We start from the raw sequence: 23264 nt of genomic DNA on the forward strand, positions 1-23264 counted from the left end.
GATTAGAGAATTTTTCTTAAATATGAAAAGTAACAGTGAATACATAACAAAGAATAATAAATCGAATGCACAAAATAACAAACGTGTATGACAATTTATACCACGTTTTCAGATAATTAACGTTGATTAATGCTAATATAAAATTGTCAACCTGATGTGACTGGTAGAAAAGTCGGCGAAACTCTAATTTATGGATGACCTTTGAACGAATCTTAAGCGACCCTGAGAAATATTAGCCAATCAGCAAACAGTCAGTATAAAGTGAAAATATGTTATACAAAAACAAGGAAATAAAGTAGAAACACTTCTTATACGTGGTTCAAAAACTTGTCAAGGTTAGTAAGAAGTCCAGAGGTTTCAAAATCCTAATGAATGCAGTAGAGGAAATCATCTATACAGCTACAGAATAGTCGGCCTCTGGAGCCATGATAAAGTCTCAAAAACTCTTTCAGCTTCGACCACATAGCTTCAATATTGTTTATGTGCACTCCGGTTATTGAGTGCACTAAATGCTACTTGTAGATAACGACACGACACACATAACCAAGCCTATGTAGGAGTCTGTACCTGGCTACAGCCATTGTTACTGGTGCTTTTATTATCCAGTTTGCAATAATTGTCGTAATTTGCCTTAGTTAGGAATTATATATGGGGTTTTCATCACGAACTGACATCAGCTATAATGCCAGAAATTTATTTAGCCAAATGGATGAAAGGCTTTCGCGTTAAAATCCGAGATCTATCATCTTATACCTGATTGATTCGTCCATAAATTATAGTCCCGCAGTTTTATTTGTTATAGCGGCTCAATTATCACGTTTTGTACAAAATTCCCTGCGAACCGATCGTACGTTAGTATTACGCACTGAAGTTGGCACAGTAACCGTAACGCCTCTGACTGGCTCGTCGATAAATTAGAGTCTCGCCGAAAAGTCAAAATTAGATTGATTTACTCATTATGATTTTTATTCAACATTACTTCCGTTTTAATTCAATGTGATGATTACTCAGTGGAGTATTCAGTTTTGTTTTCCCGTGTGACATTTGATTCTGTATAACATACGATATTCTTATATTAAGTTAACATGAACTATACTCAGCATGGGATTTGTTATAACTTTAAGTATTTTTCATGTATGTGACTTTATTCTAATTATTAATCAAAAATGTGTGTATGAATCAATACATTAATGTGTGTATTTCCGACTAGACTTGCCGTGGTTGTTCGTGCTTCTAGCTACTTGTGGAATATATTCCCCTCTTCCGAACTTGGACTTCTCTCTCTCTAATTATCCGGGATGGGACACGTCGCAATAGCTAGTTAATTGGTCTTTGTGTCACAGAGTCTTCGTTCTTTTCTCAGATTAGGTGAACTCGTAATTTCTTCAAACATAGCACAGCCTTAAAGAGTAGGGTCAATAGAATAATCAGCATCATCCAAATGAAGTATGATGGGAATTCGTCAAAAGTTGTGAATTCATCAAAATAGTGTATTTGACAGACGTGAAACAGTAGAAACTATCAATAAAGATCATCTAACGACAAATTTTTGATAAAAGGTTTTCTGACTCGAAAGTGATTGAATACTATCGAATATGAATAGTGTTATTTAAAGATTGATGCAGTATCCCCAAGAATAATAAACAAAACTAAGCAAAGCATTTAAATTTATGACTCACTGAACTCGTTTTAAAATGTATTGTGAATCGTTTCCCCTTGAAATTGATTTTCGAAATGTTATCCCTAAAGAGTTTAATACAACATGCTTGAATTAGACATTTATTCATTTAGTAAAAAGCTGTAAGGAGTAAAGTTGTGATTCAGATGACTTTCAAGCCAATGATTATTGATACTATTTACTTATGAATCATATTCACAAAGTCGGTGAGAATGTTTGCTAGTATGTACAAACCATGACACACAAAATAATATCCCCCTAAAACTAAACGTCTTAGAATTTGTCAACAGTCATTCATACTACATAGAACACATGACTTTTGAGAGGTTTAACTAGGTTAAGTACATAAGACGAAAAAGGTTGACATATTTCTCTCCCAACAGGCTTTTCGGAATAGTAGTGATGTGATATGCTATGGGCTTGGTAATTTGAGGTTGTTATTTTATGCTACTGATTACGTGCCAGTAGTATAATTCAATTTATTAAACTTCGTCATTTGGGAGAGTATTATTCGTATTAGTGCTATTGGATGACAATTCGAAAGTCACCACGAAACTAAACTATAACTTTACGATTTGAGACCGAATGATCTGGCAGCCATTATTCAAAATTTGACCACAGGAAACGCTATAGAGCATAGATCAAAATTATTGTGCATCAAGAAGATCCGACATAAATGACAGAAGAATCTACAAATAATTACAAGTGGCTTTGGTGAACTGTAATTCAGAAACTACTAAATAGTCTACAAGCCGAACAATTGATCCTTAATCACAAGACTTTAAGACTTTTAAGTCAAGCAAGCAGTATATTGCTGATGTCAAGTTTCAGTACTTTGAGAACCGAAACCATGTATCTGCTTATCTTCTTCACAGCATCACATAAGTTGTATAAAGGAAAAGGATATTTATTATAAACTATAAATATGTAACCATATTGATGAATGTTACCCTGGAGGATTTTTTGAAAAAACCATATCTCAACTGTTAATGCAAACAGATAGGTACGAGGAAAGTTTAACTGCTGCATTGACTATATCATACAAAACGTCATTATATTATTTTTAAAAAAGATCTTTAAATAACAAAAACGAGATAAGCTTTTTTCACTATTAAATAGTATGTAATCATATTCGTGCAAGCGTGCAATTGTATAAGACCGATGAGTATGTTTATTATAAAACAAAATACAAGTGGAAGTAATGACTCAAGGGAAAAATTCAATTTAACCGTTCATACAAATGATAAGAAATAGGTTAAAATTAACTGGAAGTATTAACAATAAAAGCTTACCAAGAATATTGTTGTAACATTTTATTATCACGAAATAAACTTATTCCAACAAAAGATACCCCAATAGTGATTGTCTGAAGGTTATGTTGCTCATCCTCGTATAGAGAAATTAAAAATCAGAAAAAGACAAAAGAAATAGACACTTCGTAGGAATATTATATTTATTATAGTCGATAAGATAACTCTACTGTGTATTTGATTCCTTAAAATGAATGATTTCGCATTATTAAGGAGACCAATAATATAAAGAAACAGCTGCTCAAGGTTTCCTGTTTTTAATTGTTTTATTACTGAAGTCAGCCTATAACTCGTCACACAAACACTAGAAATAATCATGTGAATACTAGTAACCAATCCAAGCCATGATCAATGCATCTCACTTATCTTGGGTGTGAAGCAGACGTCGTCATTAGCAATGGATGATGATAGGGGATATCGAAAAATGACTAAAATTAGAAAGGTAAACAATTAAAAGCCACCTCTGCTTTGTAAATTAGGCTTTCGCTTCGATCCCTGGAGCTTTTGGGTCCTGTAACTTATGGAGTATGAGAGTTTATGCTACGATGAAGTATTATGTTGGAAGTTTCATTCATTTTTCTGAAAAACCTTTTTATTATGGACTAATATCAGTTGTAGCTATTAAAGTTCAACGTACTAGATATGCAGTAGTAATCACCCGTAGAATTTCATGATTATCACAGAATATCACGAATTCGCTTAATTCGAAACTATGTACCAATTGGATTTCAACTTCATGATCTACATGAATCATGCCTAATTCTGACGATTCTAAGTTTACTGTTAAATAGTGTTCTATGATTAACAAACCACAAAACTGATCATATATTAATTAGCTTTGGTATCACCTAATATTTAAAGTTTACTAAGCTTTTTTACATAAGAATATCTGACTACTTAGTAATTTTAAAGTATGTTTTCATTTAGCTATGCAGAATATCATATTTAACTAATCTTTGGACCATTTAGATAGATATCACACAATAATGTCTGCTAATGTATTAGTTTTCATGATTCAATACTGAAAAACAGTTTGCCATCTGTTTTGCACTGATGTAAGAGAAATATAGTGCTGAATTTATTGAGGATGATTATCTTATTTACGTTAAATAAAAATAATGAGATTTGATTCACACTGACATTCAAAAGATTTAGTGTCCTTTAATACAAAAGAGTACAGTGTTCACTGTATTATCTCCGTCTTAAATAGCATTTGTTTTAAACGTTTGAAAATAAAAGCTATCTATCAAGTAGCATGAGAGTTATTTAGAAAGAAATTATTATCTTTAATTTGAATATAAGTAGGTTATTTATTCATCTTATAAATGTTACCAATTTCACTGCTCTTTCATTATGTCAATTCCGAGGTCATAAACAAAATATTATGTGGTTCGATATTGAGAAACCGATTGTTATTATTAAACAACCGGTTTAAAGAACTTTCAAATATGGATCACTATACATTCTATTAGATAGATTTATGATAACATTTCAACAAAAACTTAAGTTACTACACAACTTAAAAGTATTGTAAGATGTATGCAAATATATTTTCATTTGAATTAAGTATGAAAGGTTCAGTCATTTGAAACAGTTTTTTTTAACATTTAAACAATAAATCTCATTAGAAACAAGATAATATGAATGAAAATGACAAAAGATATTAAAAATGAAATTTCTATTAAGTTTGTGTTCACTGTAAACATTTTTTAGAGTATATACTGCTATGTATAACGTAGTTTTGGTTTTAATCAAATGATTTGGTTCTTCTATTGCACACGCAACAACAAATGGAGGAGAAGACAACCAGTGTAGCAACAGTCTCAGCAGCAGTAGGTCTCAATATACACAAAGGGAAAAGCAAGATTCTCCGATACAACACAGCATGCCCCAATCCAATCACAATTGACGGAGAAGATTTGGAAGATGTAAAAACCTTTACATATTTGGGCAGCATCATTGATGAAAATGGTGGGTCTGATGCAGATGTGAAAGCGCGGATCAATAAAGCAAGAGCAGCATATTTACAACTGAAGAACATCTGGAACTCAAAACAACTGTCAACCAACACCAAGGTCAGGATTTTCAATACAAGTATCAAGACAGTTCTACTGTATGGAGCGGAAACTTGGAGAACTACGAAAGCCATAATCCAGAAGATACATGTGTTTATTAATAGTTGTCTACGTAAAATACTTCGGATCCGTTGGCCGGACACTATTAGCAACAACGTACTGTGGGAGAGAACAAACCAAATCTCAGTGGAGGAAGAAATCAGAATGAAGCGCTGGAAGTGGATAGAACACACATTGAGGGAAGCACCCAACTGCGTCACAAGACAAGCCCTCACTTGGAGTCCTCAAGGTCGAAGGAAAAGAGGAAGACCAAAGAACACTTTACACCGGGAAATGGAGATAGACATGAGAAGAATGAACAAAAATTGGATAGAACTAGAAAAGAAGGCCCAGGACAGAGTGGGTTGGAGAATGCTGGTCGGCGGCCTATGCTCCATTGGGAGTAACAGGCGTAAGTAAGTAAGTAAAACTATTTCCCGATTAAATCTATGAAAGTTAGTCAGTGAGGTCACATAAAATTCTATGACAAACTTTTAAAATAACATCGTCAAGGATCGATTTTAGTTAGACAACCACTGAAAACCAGAAAGCAATGGACAACTATTTAAGTCTAGTCTAGAACTAATCAGAAACACATATACACAAATCCTCCAGAGATCATATCCGGTGAGTGCTTAAATTTTATAATTTCTATCTGGAATTCATCTATTCATATGTCTCAAGTAGTAATACTTATCTAATAGTTTATATTTGAAAAGCATTCATGCTCTTTATGTAATTCGTAAACTTGATTTCAATTTCCAATTTTTAATGTTAATCAAACTGATCAATCAAATAAAACGATCCGACCCAACAGAAATCGTTGTTATCGTTACAATTTTGTTTTAAGAATAAAAAACTATAAGTAAGTAATTATATACAAAATTTCTAATGATCTTTTTGATAATATGAAAATGTTTTATTCATGTCATAATCAAACGACAGAATAATAGAAATAAGATACATCAGATTTTATCCAAAAAAGAAATTATTCTTCATAACAGTCTGTTCATCACAATTTGAAGTAACTTTTTTCACAAAGCAAAACAGAAGAGAAACAATATCGACTAGAAGAAGTGAATACCGAATACTGAACAAACGAAATACTAACTGACAATAAGCAAACAAAAAAGACAATATGTTGTTTTGTAATCTATGATATTAAGTTAACAAATGTCAGAATAGTTATCAAAAAAAAATTTGTTTCAATGATCAATGAATCGATAAATATAGTTTGCAATAATTATAGTTTAATAGTTGAGATCAATAGACAATTGAAGCTAGACCACCATGGAAAACCTGAAAGCACTGGACGGCCGTTTCGTCCTAAGGTAGGACTCCTCAGTAGTGTGCATTCACAATCCCGTCTTGCGAGATTCGAACCCAGGATCTATCAGTCTTGCGCGCGAGCGCTTAATCTAAGGACCACTGAACTGGCATCCAACGGTGTTAATGTCTAACTTCAAATAATCCACGAAATTGAGCGACCCATCCACCATCGTCTTCAGTGAGTTACTAGGTGAGTTCCGGGTTCTCCATGGTGGTCCAGCTTCAATTGACTCATGATCTCAACTAATAAAATTACTATAATATCCACAAAACCCTTCTGAAATTATAGTTTTGTATATCAGTTATTTAAGCTGTCTTTTTTTCTTCAAATTTTCAATGAAAATTTCACCATAAGAGTGTTTATAATTTACATGATCAGTAATATTAGTTACAAAAACCGACTTTGTTATGTAGTGACAGTGGCGAGACTATAATATATGGACAAACCAATCAGATATAAGATAATCGGTCTTGAATTTTGGCGCGAAATTTATTCAACCATTTGGTTTAATAGCGTCTTGGCATATTAGCTGATGTCATAAAATGATGAAAATTCTAAATTTAGTTCCTAACCCCAACTATCAACTGGAAGACCTAGATAACGATTAAGTAACTGTTTAATATTTATTTCTTTTTAATTATTCTTCAGTTCATACTAGTCCGTATGTATAAATATTTTTAAATTAAACTCGTCTGATCGTATCACCTAAATAAACAATATCATTAGGCGTTAGGCAGGATATTAGTTTTTTTTTTTTAAAAAAAAAGCAGATTTTGATCATGGTTTGTGATTCGCTTGCTGTTTCAAATTTTGACTACCGATCAATCAAATGTTGGTGAATATTTTACAAATCTAAATGTTAATGATAGTTTTACTCAATAAATACGTCATTTGGTGTTAATCACTAAAAGTGTACACATGTACAAATATAGATATTACAGGGACGGACTAAGTTTTAGTAAAAGTTTCCATTTATAACGAAATTCAATACTCAACGTTTAGAGTTTGAACTAAATCATAGACTTGAAGTTACTCACATCTCGTAAATCATATATGCTAAATAAAAGTAGTAATTTATTATTAATCTCTTATTTTCTGTTGAGAATCCTTTTTCCAAACGTATTTTCTAGCATCATCTTTGACGGTCGTGAAAAGTTGAACAGCTCGTCAACTCTTATCCTGTAACCTTATCAGAATTTTCAAGGGATTGGTTAAGTAAACAAACTGTCCGTTAAGCCACCTCAGGTACTTTGATTTATTTGTACCTTTTTGATGAGACTATTCAAGATAAAAACTACTGTTTAGTAAGTTGATTTAATTACATGTGTTCCACATTATCAGTCACTTTTTCAGCTGTTGCCACCATGTTGGTTTTGTAAAATCACTTAAAACCAAGAATCATTTACAAAATATATGAAATTTTCCGAACGGTAAGACATGAAGCCTAACTAAGCATATGAATATAAAGGAATATGGCTATTCTGGTAAAGACCGTGGAATCGCAGGCTAATACACACTGTTACCCGATTCTGTATTCTTCATGAATAGTTGACTGACATATAACAAGAGTGGTACAGCAAAGGGTTCTCTTTTCAGTTATGGCTATTTTCCGTTTTTATAATTGACATATGTTGGACAGATGTTGAAATAAATAAATAAAACAAAACTGTCTTATTGGTTATTAGTTCAAACGGCACAGTGTCTATGTTAATATTACAAATTATGAGTTACAAGCCATTAGTCATAGAACATATGTAAGTAGAATAAAAAAAGGTTATGAGATCTGCTCAATTCTGACTAGTTTCAAAGTTCATAATGACATAGGCCATTAATAATATATTTACTATTAAAAAGTAAACAAAATCAAATATAGTCTACAATCTGATAAACAGCGTTTTTAAATAGTAAATTCACATTCCTAAAATGTATGATTGGAAGCAATTGAGTTAAATGTGAGAGGAAAATTGCATACAGGATGATCATTTTTACTGATGAATAAACAAAGAAAGAATTAATGTCGTAAACTTTCTTTTTGTAAAACACGAAAGAACGTTTCAACAACTTATAGATTATATACAGAATGTTATCGGATGATGAATTATACTTCGTAATCACTCATGTAAGATTTCTGTTCACTTCTTCATGAAATGTAACACATCGCAGTTTAGAACGAATAGACAAGTCGTATTTCTTTTAGCCAGTGATGTGGAACGTAGAACCTGACAAATATGTACATCGGTCCAAGTTAACTTACCACATTAGCAGAGCCAGATGAAATTATCAAGATAAAACCCAGAGTAATAGAAGTAGTTGTAAAAAAGGCATAGAAAAAGAGTATGAAGAGATTCCAGGACTCAGGTTCAAAGAGAAAAAAAATACGAAAGTACCTGAACCATTACAAAAGATTTTAAGCCATTTTACTTAAAGTCCTTAATCACTGGTTATCATGATCATAAAGACCCCAAACAACTGTCGTTGAATTTATGGACTAGTGCCATGTCTTGAGTGAGGTGCTCGTGGCTTTCTTCCAAACGGTTCTTACACCACAGAACACTGTCCATCGAAGTTGACAGTATTTAAACAAACGTAATGCCTTCAAACAAAAATTTCTCTGAAATCACGACAAGATAACTATTAATACCTTGGCGGATTGAAGACACTCGCTCAATCTGACTGCATTTGAGTAAATAAGATTACTAATCATTGAGCAATAGATAAGTATATAGAGTGTACTTCTTACGTAATAAAAATGTTCACTCATTATTTTATAGTTTTTTTACAATAAAGTTCGGTTTAGGCATATCTTAGAGATTATTGAAATGAAATGAAGAAATATGATTGTAAGATGCCTACCATTACAAAGTGATAATAAAGTATCACTGCTAACAATAGGGGAATATATCTTGAAGCACTCCGGTAATAGCCTTAATAGATGCTTATAGTAACTTTTTGGTGATGATGAAATACTAGCTGAAAAACAAGTTATTTGTTAATACAGCATTTACACATTTCCTCATCAACATATGATTCTGTACAAACCATTCATAATTTATATGTAAAACCCTCAACTCATAACGATTGCAAACTTATGAATATTTTTGGGCTAGAAATAAAAATTTCACGAGACCATTATTTACATTGTTGAGCGTAAATAATTCATAAGACATAACTAATTTAACTAAGCATTTACGCATAATGTACAGTAACAAAGATGTCATAAGTAAATGCAAACTGAATTAACTCACTTTAACCACATGACTTTTAACTCCATAATGATCCAGATAACGGACCACATTAAGGTATTCTAATTCAGCAGCTGCAGGTAAGAGGGTACTGTTTAGAAAACAAATTACAGAGACAAAACCATGATGATAAATAGAATGAGTAAATATGACAGTTGGCATAAACAATCGCTTTCATCTAAACATCCAAGATATATATTCAATTTGTCCCTAACTATCAAATGCCACTTTTAGTCAACTTATTAAAATATGAAAAAAATATCAATAATTTGGCAAACTCCAATTGTATAAAAAGAATAATAACTGTGGTTACAAAATATATTCAGTCATATTTTATAAGTGTATGCACATATGTGAGTTTATTATAATCAGAGGACATAAATACAAACAATCGTTAATAATATATTGATTAAATTCATAATACAAACAAAGGCAGAATACTGAGTGAGAAAAAAGTTATAGAAATAATAAGAAAAGCTCTATTTCAAAGATTAAAATTGTTTAGATTGATTGTCATGTATACACAACTAAGTAAATTCAGATTTTGTTTAAATGAAATAAGAAAATTAACTGATTATTAAATAATAAATGGAAGATAGTATTCGTTATGGAATAATTAACATCAGTATAGGGTTGTGAAAGTTCTTGAGTTTTGATTGTGATCATAAATCAATCTAAGTTAGCCCACCATTGGACGGCCGTTCCGTCCTAGTATTGAACTCCTCAGTAGTGAGCATTCACGATCCCACACGTGTGATTCGAACTAAAGGCCTTCGGTACCGAGTGCGAACGCTTCACGTGATGGGTAACTGCCTCACACTCGACACGGATTAGCCTCACCGGTCATGGCTTTTCACTAGAACTCATACAATTACCTCTTGACGCTTGTCAGTAGTGAGCACATGAAATATCAAATAAAGTACTTTTGAAAAGTAATGAGCGTTGCAATTAGTTGTGGGCTAGATTTGATAAAGTTTTGATGAATAATATCGGAAGTAGAACCGTGATCTACAGAGTAGTGATTGTGTTATATCACGTATTGGTTTGAGTTACCGATGTTGATCATTTGAATCTCAACTCCATAATCTAAATAATGTAAAGCTGATTTTCGAACTTGAAATGTCTTAGTATCATAGAGTGCGAATTGATAAATAGTATCAGACTAAGACAAACTGGTTATTTATGAATTCTCATGTTTTCAGTATTTCTTAAACAAATTTCAGTCAGCTGCAAAAATTCTATTCAATGAACAGTAAATAAAATTCTGTTTTGTAATTGATTAGGAGAGTAGTATATATATATGATTGAGTATTTGTACATTTTATTCGGTAGTCCAATACACGTCATCACTCACACTTGTGTTTTCGCTCAGGTAGTCAGTTGGGGGATTAGCGCACAGCATACCGTGTATCAATATCAGATTTCGGATACCGCACGTCACAACAGTAATGTAAGACAAAATAAATGGTAGAGAAAATTTTCTGTTTGATAAATTACTGTTGAATTAGGTCAAATATCCAGACAAATTATGAATTACTGTTTTGAATAGAATGAAAATATGTTAAACAATTATCTATTATACTATAATTTACAATAATGTTTCATTGTAACTATTTCCACTGTTCATCAGGAATTCACATTTCTGTTGAATTGAGAAAATTTATATTGTCTACAACTGATATCTTTTACCGAGTATCATTTCTTGGTTCTATTTTTAAAAAAATGTATTGTATAACGTTTTACAATATTGATTTAATAATGTATTTAAGCACGTGTGTATGACAAGTGATCTCACATAATGATATCTACATTATTTTCAGTAAAATTAATTTTGTGAAATTATTTGAAATGATGTAAACACCAGGATTATAAAGAAACGACAGAAGACACTGAACAATTATTTAAATCTCCCGGATACTGTGGATATGATTCAAACCGAGGATTTTTTTTGTACTACTACTCATTGTGATCAATGAGGCGGGACTTACCGGTCAACATAAATAACTCTAATCAATTTGTGATATAATTTAATAATCAGCCAACTGATGTAAGTTCATGATGATGAAAGTTACATTGGAATTATACAAATTTTTGATTTTTTTAAAAACTACTGTTAGAAACAAGCATAAATAACGTAATTTCAAATAGAATAAAATTGTAATGATTACAGATACATACAATCAACTACAATTTTAGTTAATTATACCATATGTGAAAAGTTGAATGTTAAAAAGTTACGTTTAAAAGTGAATGTACAATTGTTGTATAATATTTCTAATGTTTTTTTGGAGAAATCCAACTAGATTACCCACAGAAATATAGGTAATTCTAAGAAGTAGAAGGAACAATCTACAAAACATATGTTCAGTGATTTGAATTTTAAACAATTTATCTGCTCAACAAAAGTTGGGAACATTATATTACGCTTGACTATGAAGTATAGCAAACTGTTAAAATATATATAGTTTTTTCCCAACGGATCGTAAAATTTTCAGTATGTTTGAAAGCCCACAAAATAATCGTGATATAATTCTAGTCAAAATCATGTCCAAAGTATATCGTCTACATACTAAATGTCGTCCAGTTCACTAGTCAATTGTTAGACTCAATTGCTTCTATACAAAATATTGCGGATATTCTTGAATTTGGAGTTCTACATCAGTGGTTGACTTTGAATAGACAATGATTAGAAACCAGAAAGGACTGGACATCTGTTTCACCCTAGTATGGAACTCCTCAGCACTGAACACTCAGAACAGGAAGAAGTATCGAACCTGGGATCGTCAGGTCTCGAAGCAAATACTTATGCTTCAGACCACGGTTTTACCAAAGTCATTGTGATGTTCATCGTGGTGATTTGATTTTTAAACAAAGACAATATCATTCGTAATATATTCAGTTTTATATGGTGATAACTTGTGATTGAAAATTATTATCAAGTGGTAAATTTGTAATCTTAATGACAGGTACGTGACTTCGAGCTTTACTTTATAAGTGGCCATTGATGACACTATTTCGTAACCTAAACTAAAGTAGGTGGAGTGAACTCCAAACCTGTGGCTTCGTAATTGAAACACGAATACCTTAAACACCAATCGAAGAAACCAAAAAATATTTTTGTAGATTTTACCGAGTTATTTATTTATGTGAATTGTTGGGATCTCCTCACTGATGTTTAGGACTGCGATTTATGTCTCCTTTTAGCATATCTGCTTCCAGTACGAATTGCCTCAACATTATCATTAGGTCACAAGCATTATAAGCAAAGTTGAATGATGGCTGGGATGCTTGTGACTTACTGCCAATAAAAATGCAATCCACATAAGATGCCTATATGTTAAAATAGACTGATCAACTTCAGTCTTAAAGATTGGTGGAATGATTCAAACAACCAATACAAATGAATTGAAATTCACCCCATTACACAAGCCCGTGGTTATTTGGACCCGGCAACTAAGTAGACAACAGACTGAGGTCTGAAGCAAACCGTACTAGAATTGAGTCCCATAGAGTACTTGAAATTTCGGGTGTGGGCATATCCAGCTGACGAGTACAAAAAAGGATGATGCGTGTTTCCTGTATTCCACTGCTAACCACCACTCAGTACTGCTTATACTAAGCTATATTTCTTAAAACACCAAACTAGTTGAATTAAAGAGAAGACAGATGTCAAGTTTTCATTTATGCTTTATGCTAATATCTTATTCATTTAAAATACATAAATTATTTTTAACCATTAGCTTGATTCAGTAAATGAATAAAAGAAGAATGCATTTTTCAATTCATGAATAGACTACTTAAACAGTGATTACATTTCATTTATATGATGGTTAATGTTTAACTAGAAAATAAACAGAGTTTAAATTGAGTAGCTAACTTAGTATCAATCTAATTAACTCTAATTAAAATTAGCTAATGAAAAAAGCGATATTGTTCATTCTCTCAAAAGTTTACAAATGTAAAACGCCAATGAATGCTTAAGATAAATATCATGTACAGTTATAAATTGGTTGACTAATGAAATATTCCATAGAAAACAAAATCGAACACACGACGATAGAGATTTAAGTCTACTGTTGAACGATCTTAAGATTTTGACCCATTTCAGTTAGTTGGAAAGTAGAAAATATGAGTGTATGGACTATAGTGAAAGGTCAAAGTATTAACAAACAATATATTGTCTTTACATCATTTGAAATTTCAACGAAATATAATTTTAAACGAGATAACTTATATTCCTCTAAACTCATTCATAATCAATTCATTCTATTATTCACAAGTCATTGTTATTCTTGTAAGCACTTGAATTTAAGCATAATAATCAACATCTTGGTTTGATATGGTACAATAAACGCCATTTTAGGTTATATGTGCCCCGTGATCTTGAAGTCGGTTCTTCTTTCTTAGTTGATCTGGCAGTATACTTCAGCTTTACTACTCGACACTTATATAAACATATTACTTTGATATATAAGAATAGATTATATCAACAAATTATATAACTGCGAGAGAGAAATTAACAATGCTTCAACATGATAATTTAGTTATTTGTTTCGTAAAAAATGGATATAATTAGTTGGAAGACAACACACGCTCTTCACGAAAGAATCATCTAACATCTGGCAACTGGAAAAAAATAAACGGAGACAAAATCTGATTTTTTCTTAGTTAAGTATCTACTGTTAAATTCTATTTAATTTATACATGTCTGATAATTAGTTTGTTTATTAATCAAATATAGAAAGGAATGTAAAACTATTTGGTGTTACAAACCTAGGAGTCTAGTCTACAACCAATAAATTTTCTCTACAAACAACGATATGTCTTACATACAATGTACTGTTTAAGGGACAAGACGAGTCTCTTAAAGTATTTACTGAGTTTCATCTGTAACATATCAGTGTTCACATTTAATGGTATTCCTTCTCATAATTATGAGAACAAAAGTCATAGTATTTTAGTAAACAGTTCTGGTGAGAAGCCGTAACTAGTGAAGTTTTGTTGTATATAACATGAGGTAAATATATGACTACTATTCGTTATAGATAATACATTTCGATATTTATACTATTTTAACATGAGAACCGTTTTGCCTTTTATTAATTAACTTTATCATCTCCAATCGATTTTTCTAGAGTTATAGTTGAAATCAGTGGAATCAGTGGTTAAAGGATAATAATGATTATGTTTAACATTATTAGTTAATTCATCATTTTGGAAGCATGATAAACCTCTTTTCATTTGCAAATTACAAAATCTGCTGAATCGTTTTATTTTTTGCATTGAAATGTTGGTTATAGAATTTTGCATTAATTTATATGACATTAATTTGAACCTCAATAATTCACAGTATATTAGAATACTTATGTAACACATTTCTTTGTATCCAAATTTCACCTCTATTTATCCAATCAATCAATATAGTATGTATGATATCAATTTTATGATATTAGTTGACCTTAGAAAACTAAATTCAGTAATTTTGAAATCATTCTATATGAAAACAAATTAAACAACAATAAAATTAATTCACCTCACAAAAACAAAATATAAACATACAATGAATATACAATGAAAAAGAAGAAGAAATCCTCGAAAAAAATTGAGTAGAAATATATCAGGTTATCGGTTATTTTCACTCATACTACTAATAATACTACTCATAGCATCATTGTTAACTATGAAAGCAAAATAACTTTCAAAATGTTGAGTAAATAATACATATTTACTATGGTTCATATGGTGAACAGACATCAGATATATATATATATATATATATATATATTAAGGAAGACGCCCAAAAATATCTATCTGGTTCATGTTGTTGGAAGTAAACATTTTATCTATGGGTATGCAAAATGTTTACTATTATCATTTGTTTTATTGTTGCTAATGTTAATTGAATTTACTTAAAAATAAACATATGCTTACAAGTTAAAAAAAAAGTAACATAATATACTATTCATAAGGGTGATATCAAAATAAACTAATACAAATACATAGTTTTAATTGGAAGTAGTTTATGTCAAAGGTTAATCTTACAAGTGGTATCAGCGAAACCAGGTAACATTGGACAACTAGGTACCGTATTAAAACGAAACAAGTATCCAATCGACTCTAGTTTTCATGATTCTACAGATGATGTTAATCCATAACAAAACCACTATTACGTTGATGATAACAAACAAGAAAGATTTTGTATTGTAGACAAATTCACCATTATAACGCAGCATATGTATAAATATATAGATATATGAGTTTAGAGTAGAATTATTACGAAACTAATTCAATTAAAATGGTCATATGTACAATTGTATCTATGATGTGTGATGTATAGGTATTTATGTTTCAGGGGTTTCATCAATACATATACATACAACAACAATCTCAGATGATCTCATGATCACACTTTATTTTGAATGTAGTGTTCTGAGAGAATAAATCAATTATATGAATTGTTCTAAGTAAAATATACAGAATCGTTTTCAAAATTTAGTGAAAATTTACCATAATCTTCAGAAAAATTCAAAGAAAAAAAGTTAAGTAGTTTATTATTCTACTACTAATACATCTTCTAGTGATCATAATGTAGTTCATGTGATTTGATATGTTTTATAAAGGATTTTTATTACTAAGAAAGTTAATGGAAAGACTTGGTTATAATAATGTAGATTTTACTGTTTAACTAAAGGGGGAACTTCGATAACTTGGTTACGGTTAATATGAAACACTGAAGTTGAGAGTAAGACAGATGAAATCAATCTATGTTTAGTAGAAGCTTAAGTGAGTTACACTAATGTGGATTATCTTTGATATCGTGCGCAAATTTATTCGGCTTTAAAGCATTGACTGTACTTAGCTTCGATGTGAACAGCTTTACCATATGTTTGAAAAATTTAGCCTTTTAGACTGAGAAATGTTCAATAATTCGCTATATTCGATTACCGTTATTCCCATAGGTGTGTTCATATCCAATGGTTACACTATGTAAGTAATGTGCAGGTTCAAAATTGTACTTCGTAGCAAAGTAAAGGTAATAAGCCTGTGTTGTTTTCAATAAACACAAACTTCAATAGCTTAGGTGGGTTTTAAGAATACATGCCTGCAGTTCACAAACCATATATTTACCAACTGTGGTAGTAATTGAAAAGAACAGATTAAGGAGCAGATCAAGACACGCCGTTGGTAAATCAAAAGCGTTCATACTCCTAGCAAAACATAGAGGACATGGGTTTCATCTTTTGTGAAGGGGGGGGGCAACGTTTGTCTAATGTTGAGGGTTCCAAAAGTAGAACAAAATAGCTATATCAAAGCCCCTTGATTGTCGATGTTTATTCAGCTGATGTGAATTTACGATATCCAATTAGTAAGACATCCCAAGTTATTAAACTATGGGCTTGATGAGTTTCCCATAGAGATAAAACCCTGACTTCATTAGCTCATTTATATTTTATCTATACAAAAAAATTATGGAACTAAAGTAGGATAGACAATAAATACCTGAACGATCCTTACAGTAATCATTGAAAGTATTTAGCCATCACAGTATCATCAGTAAAATTCACATTTATTTAAATAGAAACAACAAGGAACGAAAATGCTAAGATGATATCTCATCTTACGAATTAATAATTGAAATAACTACCTATTTGGCCTTAATATAAACATTAAAAAAATTCTCGAAAGGGTGTTAAGAAACCACTGATAATTAATTAAACAGCTCTTTATTGTTTTATGGTGATGTAGTTAAAATGAATCAACGGGACAATGAAGGATTCAGTATGCGATTCGAATTACTACACTTCATTTAAGAAAAAAATCAATTATGAGTTGTTATGGTTATTTACTTCGTTTCAGAAAATACTAGTCTATATCTAACCGGAATTTCTTATTGACCTTTAGTAAATATTACCATAAAACAAACTTTCTAATTAATAATTTTAACCGTCATTTAGTATTTTGTAAAATAACTGGGTTTTGAATCCGACAAATCTAAGCAATGAACAAAGGTTCCAATTTGAGTAAATAACAGCTGAAAATCACTGACGAATCTTGTTAATATTTAGAACAATTTAAAAGTGGATGTACGGAGCTGAGACTTGGAGAACTACTATAACCATCATCAAAAGATTACAAGTATTTATAAACAACTGTCTATGCAAGATACTCAATGTCCGTTGACCGGATACCATCAGAAACAGCCTACTATGGGAAAGAACAAACCAACGTTTAGCTGAAGAAGAAATTAGGAAATTACTCTGGAGGTGAATAAGACATACATTGAGGAAATCATCAGAACGCATCCCGAGGTAATCCCTCAATTGTAATCCTAAAGAGAAAAGGAAAGGAGGAAGCCAAGGAACAATTTCGTCGAGAATTGGAAGCAAACATTAAAGGAATGAACAATATTTGGAAACAACTAAAAAGGATTGCCCATGACAGAGTTCGATGAGGAGCCTCGGTAGGCGGTCTATGCTCCTCCACATGGGGTGTAAGGAGTAAGTAAGTAAGTAAGTAAAAGTGAACACTGAAAATACCCGGTAGGTTTGAAGTACTTAACTAAAGTTGCTTGTTCTAATGGGATCTTGAATCGTTAGCAATTCAACTTTAAAGAACATGGAATTACTATTCTGATAGTGTTTCCTAGAGTATAATGATTTACTCATAATCATTATAGTCAATACAAACTACTAGGGTGAAACATAAACGTTCGGTTATAGTAACAGTAAATACGACATAAACAGTTAAATCTCATCACAATAATAGTCAACCGGAATTTGAAATGAATTAAATATAGTGATGTATAAATCAAGCTATTTAAACAAATTAATTCAAAGTTTTCGATAATTTTAAAATGGTTTATTTTCGAAAATTTCAAGGAAGTGGGATCAACGTTGTTCTCAAAGATAAGATTTTCAATAGCTGCTTGACTATTATCAATCACTAGCGAAAATTCTTTCAAATTGTTACCTTTAATTGGAGTAAACATGAAAAATTAATTTACAGAGGTCTTGTAGACCGAAGGCAAACTTCACATGCGGATGAAAAACGAGGAAACCAATCAAAACTATATCAAAGGGGACGTAATATCTTAACCGAAAAAAGAGTATTATCAGGTTAAATATTATTTGGTTTCCTTAATGGGTGTATTCAGTTTTTAAAGTATTATTGATCTTTTTACTATACTTAAAATGGAACCAACGCCCAAATTATGGGAACTTTATATATATATATATATATATATATATATATATATATATATATGTAACCTCTAACTGTTTTACCTCGATTTACGATGCCATTCAGATGCTTGTGCTTCAAAGTCGGCATTTTGGTTTTGTACAAAACGGAATTGGTTCACATAACCCGGTCGACATTCTTCAGCAGTGTAGTCACCTAATTCAGCTGTAGGCAGTGAGATTAAAAAAAGATGTTGTTAAAAATGAGAAATAGTTTTGGCAACAAGACCAATGCAAAATTTAATATCCTACTATCAGTATATCTACAGAAGTCCCGATTCATCAATTGTGTAGTATATAGAATGTTGTACGTACGATAACTTTGGTTTAAGCCAGTAATACAAAGACAACTTCTAGTGAACCAATATCTTGACATTTTTTAATAACGAGTATGAAGCTCTGGAACTAAAGCAACTGTCAGTTGTAATTCGTTAGTAGTGAACATATTTAGTCTTTAGAGAACTGGTGTTCTTTGTTTGGTATAGATTCAAGTCATCTAATGTTATATTCAGAGACATTACCATTGGCTATTCAGAGGGATACTAATTTCCATCCGCACTAAATGATCGCTTAGTAATAGTCAGTGTCATGCTGTCTAATCCTCATTAGCAATCAAATTTTGTTGATCTTATCAAATGAAATGAAATATTGACTCAGTTACCACTCATATATTTTCGTTTATTTAAAGGATTGCCAAATGTTTGTATTCACCCATTAATAATCAGCTTAGAACCTCGTACATAGATGTTATCCCAAGTTTTCATATCAAATTTACACAACGAAACGAACTCAAAAAAGCTAATAATTAAGTAATCAGTATGATAGAGCAGGAAAGATATTGAGAAAAACTGAAAATTGAGAGTATGGGAAAAGACAGTGGAAAATTGTGCATCAAGGAATACTGGAATTAGAAATCGAGAGGAAGATAAAGAATGACTGCATTTTTACAAGTGTCCGATGGCTGGGTCATATCCCTTAAAGTCTCCAGCAACTGATCAGGATTATCGAGTATTTCCTAACCAGGTAGTGGCATTTATCAACATGGCACGAACCAACAGTTATAAACTTCATTGACTAATGTCACGGATTGATTTGGCCAATCCCACCTTTCTTCGAACCTACTCCTATATCGGTAAACATCACCCAACCTGGTAGGTATTCATCAAACGTACATAAAACATGTCCTAACCACCTCAGTCGATGAATATTCACTACTTCTCTAACAGATTTGCCATTTTCATCAATCATTCTATGCCCAGCCTGAACATTTATCACTCGATCGATCCACAAGACGCGAGAAATGCTTCGAAGACACTAATTATCAAACACCTGCAGCCTAATCAAGTTATCTGTTTTAAAAGCCCATGTTTCACAGACATAAAGTAGTATCAAAAGGAATTCTGTGGAGTAAACATGCCCTTTGGTTGGAAGATGGATATCTTACCCACACCACAAGTGACGTGCTGAAATTTAATGAGATATCAACCACTATGATTGATAAGGCTTCCAAAATAAGTGTAGTCAACTTACTCAAGTCAAAAACGAAATCACTTGCACAAGATTTTAATTAGAATCATCAAATTACATCACAATCAAATAAAAATCAAAGCGCTCGATTCTGACGACAATATGAATTCTGTGTTCTCTGTCTTCATGTTAACTTAATTACAAACCAGCTTATCCACTACTTTGAATCTGTTTGAAAAAACATTCAAACTCATTCAAAAATCTCCATTGAATTCACTTACCAATATTACACTTTAATTAAAACAATTTAGAGTAAGCTCTAAGTGAATTTGTCGATTAAAACAGTTTTGTTTTGAATATATAGAATTGTTTTTAAATAACTTGGAATGAACTACACATAAAAATATACCATAAAAACAATTCTAAAAAAAGATTGGAAATGAGAACCGTTGAGAAGAGCCTTGAGATAGATCAAAACGAATATTCAATGGCATTAGATTGTGATTAGTTTTTCTAAACAAAATATTAATTTATCGAAAAAGAATTATCTTCGAACTTTTACGAAAAGCACTTCAAAGTAAAAGTCATTTTCTTTTGACAATGGAAAATTTTCCTTTGTAAACGTAAGAAGAAGTTAAATACAGTGAAAATATTCAACAAAACACTACCTCTCATTGATTATCCACTCTGTATTAAAATCACGTACAAACAGTTCAGTAAAAATATGAATATGAGGTTTTACCAAAAGAAAAAAAGCATTGTGTCACTGAATAACAATAAAGACACATGCATTTGTTATGAGGAAACAGGTGAACGTGAAGTGGTTAGTTATAATGTATTAGTTTTGATCAATTATAGCTTGTTTTGTGATGATACACTTCCTGGATCCTGACATTGAAACTCATATCAATATAAATGACTTGACTAAATATATCTTTAACAATTAATGTTCAACCATTAAACCGCCAAAGGATAGAAAATCATCAGCTGTATATTTATGTGAGTGTAAGTGGATGAGCGCTGTGAATATGATAGCATAGATACAAATATCTTTCATCAACTATTCTCACAATATATAAAACAAGACGTATCTCGCTGTTAAATGTATCTGTGATGAAATCAGTAATAAATTTAAAAATTACTTACATTGCAAGGCTAACCCAGCTAGCTGAGTGGCGATTGATTTGGGAACAGGAAGACGGCCATCTAAAATATCTTTACGTATTTGTAAGAAGAACTGATATCTGAAAGGTAAACGGGAAAAGAAACAATAATTAATACATGCGAGCATTTTATGGAATTAAATCAAACTATATATGATTGACAAGACAGAAGAAACTACGACTCATTAGATTTCGGCTCTGTGACTTAGATTTATTTATTGTGTTGGCTAAGATGCCTCAAGATAATGATGTTGATTCCTTTTACGGTCGTAAGGTGGGAACTTTTTTAGTGATCTGTCGATTTTAATCCTTCACCAACTCTCAAATACACAAACACATTTTCCAGAAACATCTATGCGACCTGATTAAATGTAAGTCTAGCAACGATAAAATAAGTACAAATATGTCCATACACTAGACGCAACTCTGGCAATGAGAGAGTCATTCTACATTTTTATCGTATATAAAAGTGCTTTCATACTATGATAATTATATTTTAACAAAAAGGATTATTTTTATTTACATCTAACTGCACAATTATGAATCAAATAGTGAAGATTTACTAAATTTCCGATTCAGTATATATGATTTGTTTAAAATTAGTTATTTTTTGCAAAACTAATATCATTTAATATACTACTGAAAACAGAATAGTATTCACTAAATTGAAGTTGACGGATTTCGATTTTGATTTTCTGAAAATTTCTAACCCATATCAATTTATAAAGGCTATCTTCGAATGACTCGGAAATACCGTACGTTACATTGCTTAAACATTATATGACTGATGATTAGCTCACGGAATATGCACAAGATTTCTATTGTCACATTGACTAGTCTTATTCTATTTAGTTGACTTATCAGAAATTATCTTGCGTAGATGACTTCATGCATAAATTTCGGATAGGAAACTGAAAAGCATTATAAACTCTTCGGTTTCATCGATTTCATGGTTATTATAAATAATCAACTTCATTGATTATGAAAAGGCATTCGACAGTGTAGATAGGAGGACATTATGGAAACTTCTTCGACACTACGGAGTTCCTGAGAAGATTGTCAATATTATCCGGAACTCATACGACGGACTAAAGTGCAAAGTAGTGCATGGAGAACAGCTGACAGATGCATTCCAAGTAAGGACCGGAGTCAGACAAGGCTGTTTACTCTCTCCCTTCCTCCTTCTTCTGGTGGTCGACTGGATTATGAAGACCTCGACATCTGAAGGAAAACACGGAATACAATGGACAGCTCAGAATCAATTAGACGATTCGGACTTCGCAGATGACCTAGCTCTCCTATCACGTACACACGAACAGATGCAGATGAAGACAGTCAGTGTAGCAGCAGTCTCTGCATCAGTAGGTCTCAGCATACACAAAGGGAAAACTAAGGTCCTCAAATCCAAAGCGGAGAACAGCAATCCGATCACTCTTGATGGCGAGACTCTGGAAGATGTAGAGTCCTTCACATACCTAGGAAGCATCATCGATGAACAAGGAGGTTTAGATGCAGACGTAAAGGCGAGGATTGGCAAAGCAAGGGTCGCATTCCTACAATTGAAGAACATATGGAACTCAAAACAACTTTCAACCAATATCAAAGTGAGAATCTTCAATACGAACGTCAACACAGTTAGTTCTATAGTACGGAGCTGAAACTTGGAGAACTACAACAACCACCATCAAGAATGTACAAGTATTTATAAATAGCTGTCTACG

At 31.8% G+C, this 23264-nt stretch overlaps 1 protein-coding gene across 1 annotated transcript in view; it reads right to left on the minus strand.

The window, feature by feature from the left end:
* Positions 1-23264, minus strand: part of MS3_00005124 (uncharacterized protein) — a 114540-nt gene that overhangs the window by 69551 nt on the left and 21725 nt on the right. The window contains exons 5-9 of the mRNA XM_051213157.1: positions 21527-21624; positions 18959-19079; positions 9678-9765; positions 2971-3065; positions 1680-1743 (exon numbers count right to left, since the gene is read on the minus strand). Of these exons, the coding sequence (XP_051069103.1) occupies positions 1680-1743; positions 2971-3065; positions 9678-9765; positions 18959-19079; positions 21527-21624 (466 nt within the window). The remainder of the gene's footprint in view (positions 1-1679; positions 1744-2970; positions 3066-9677; positions 9766-18958; positions 19080-21526; positions 21625-23264) is intronic.

The sequence above is a fragment of the Schistosoma haematobium genome, chromosome 3, assembly GCF_000699445.3.
Source record: "Schistosoma haematobium chromosome 3, whole genome shotgun sequence".
In the NCBI taxonomy this organism is placed as follows: domain Eukaryota; kingdom Metazoa; phylum Platyhelminthes; class Trematoda; order Strigeidida; family Schistosomatidae; genus Schistosoma; species Schistosoma haematobium.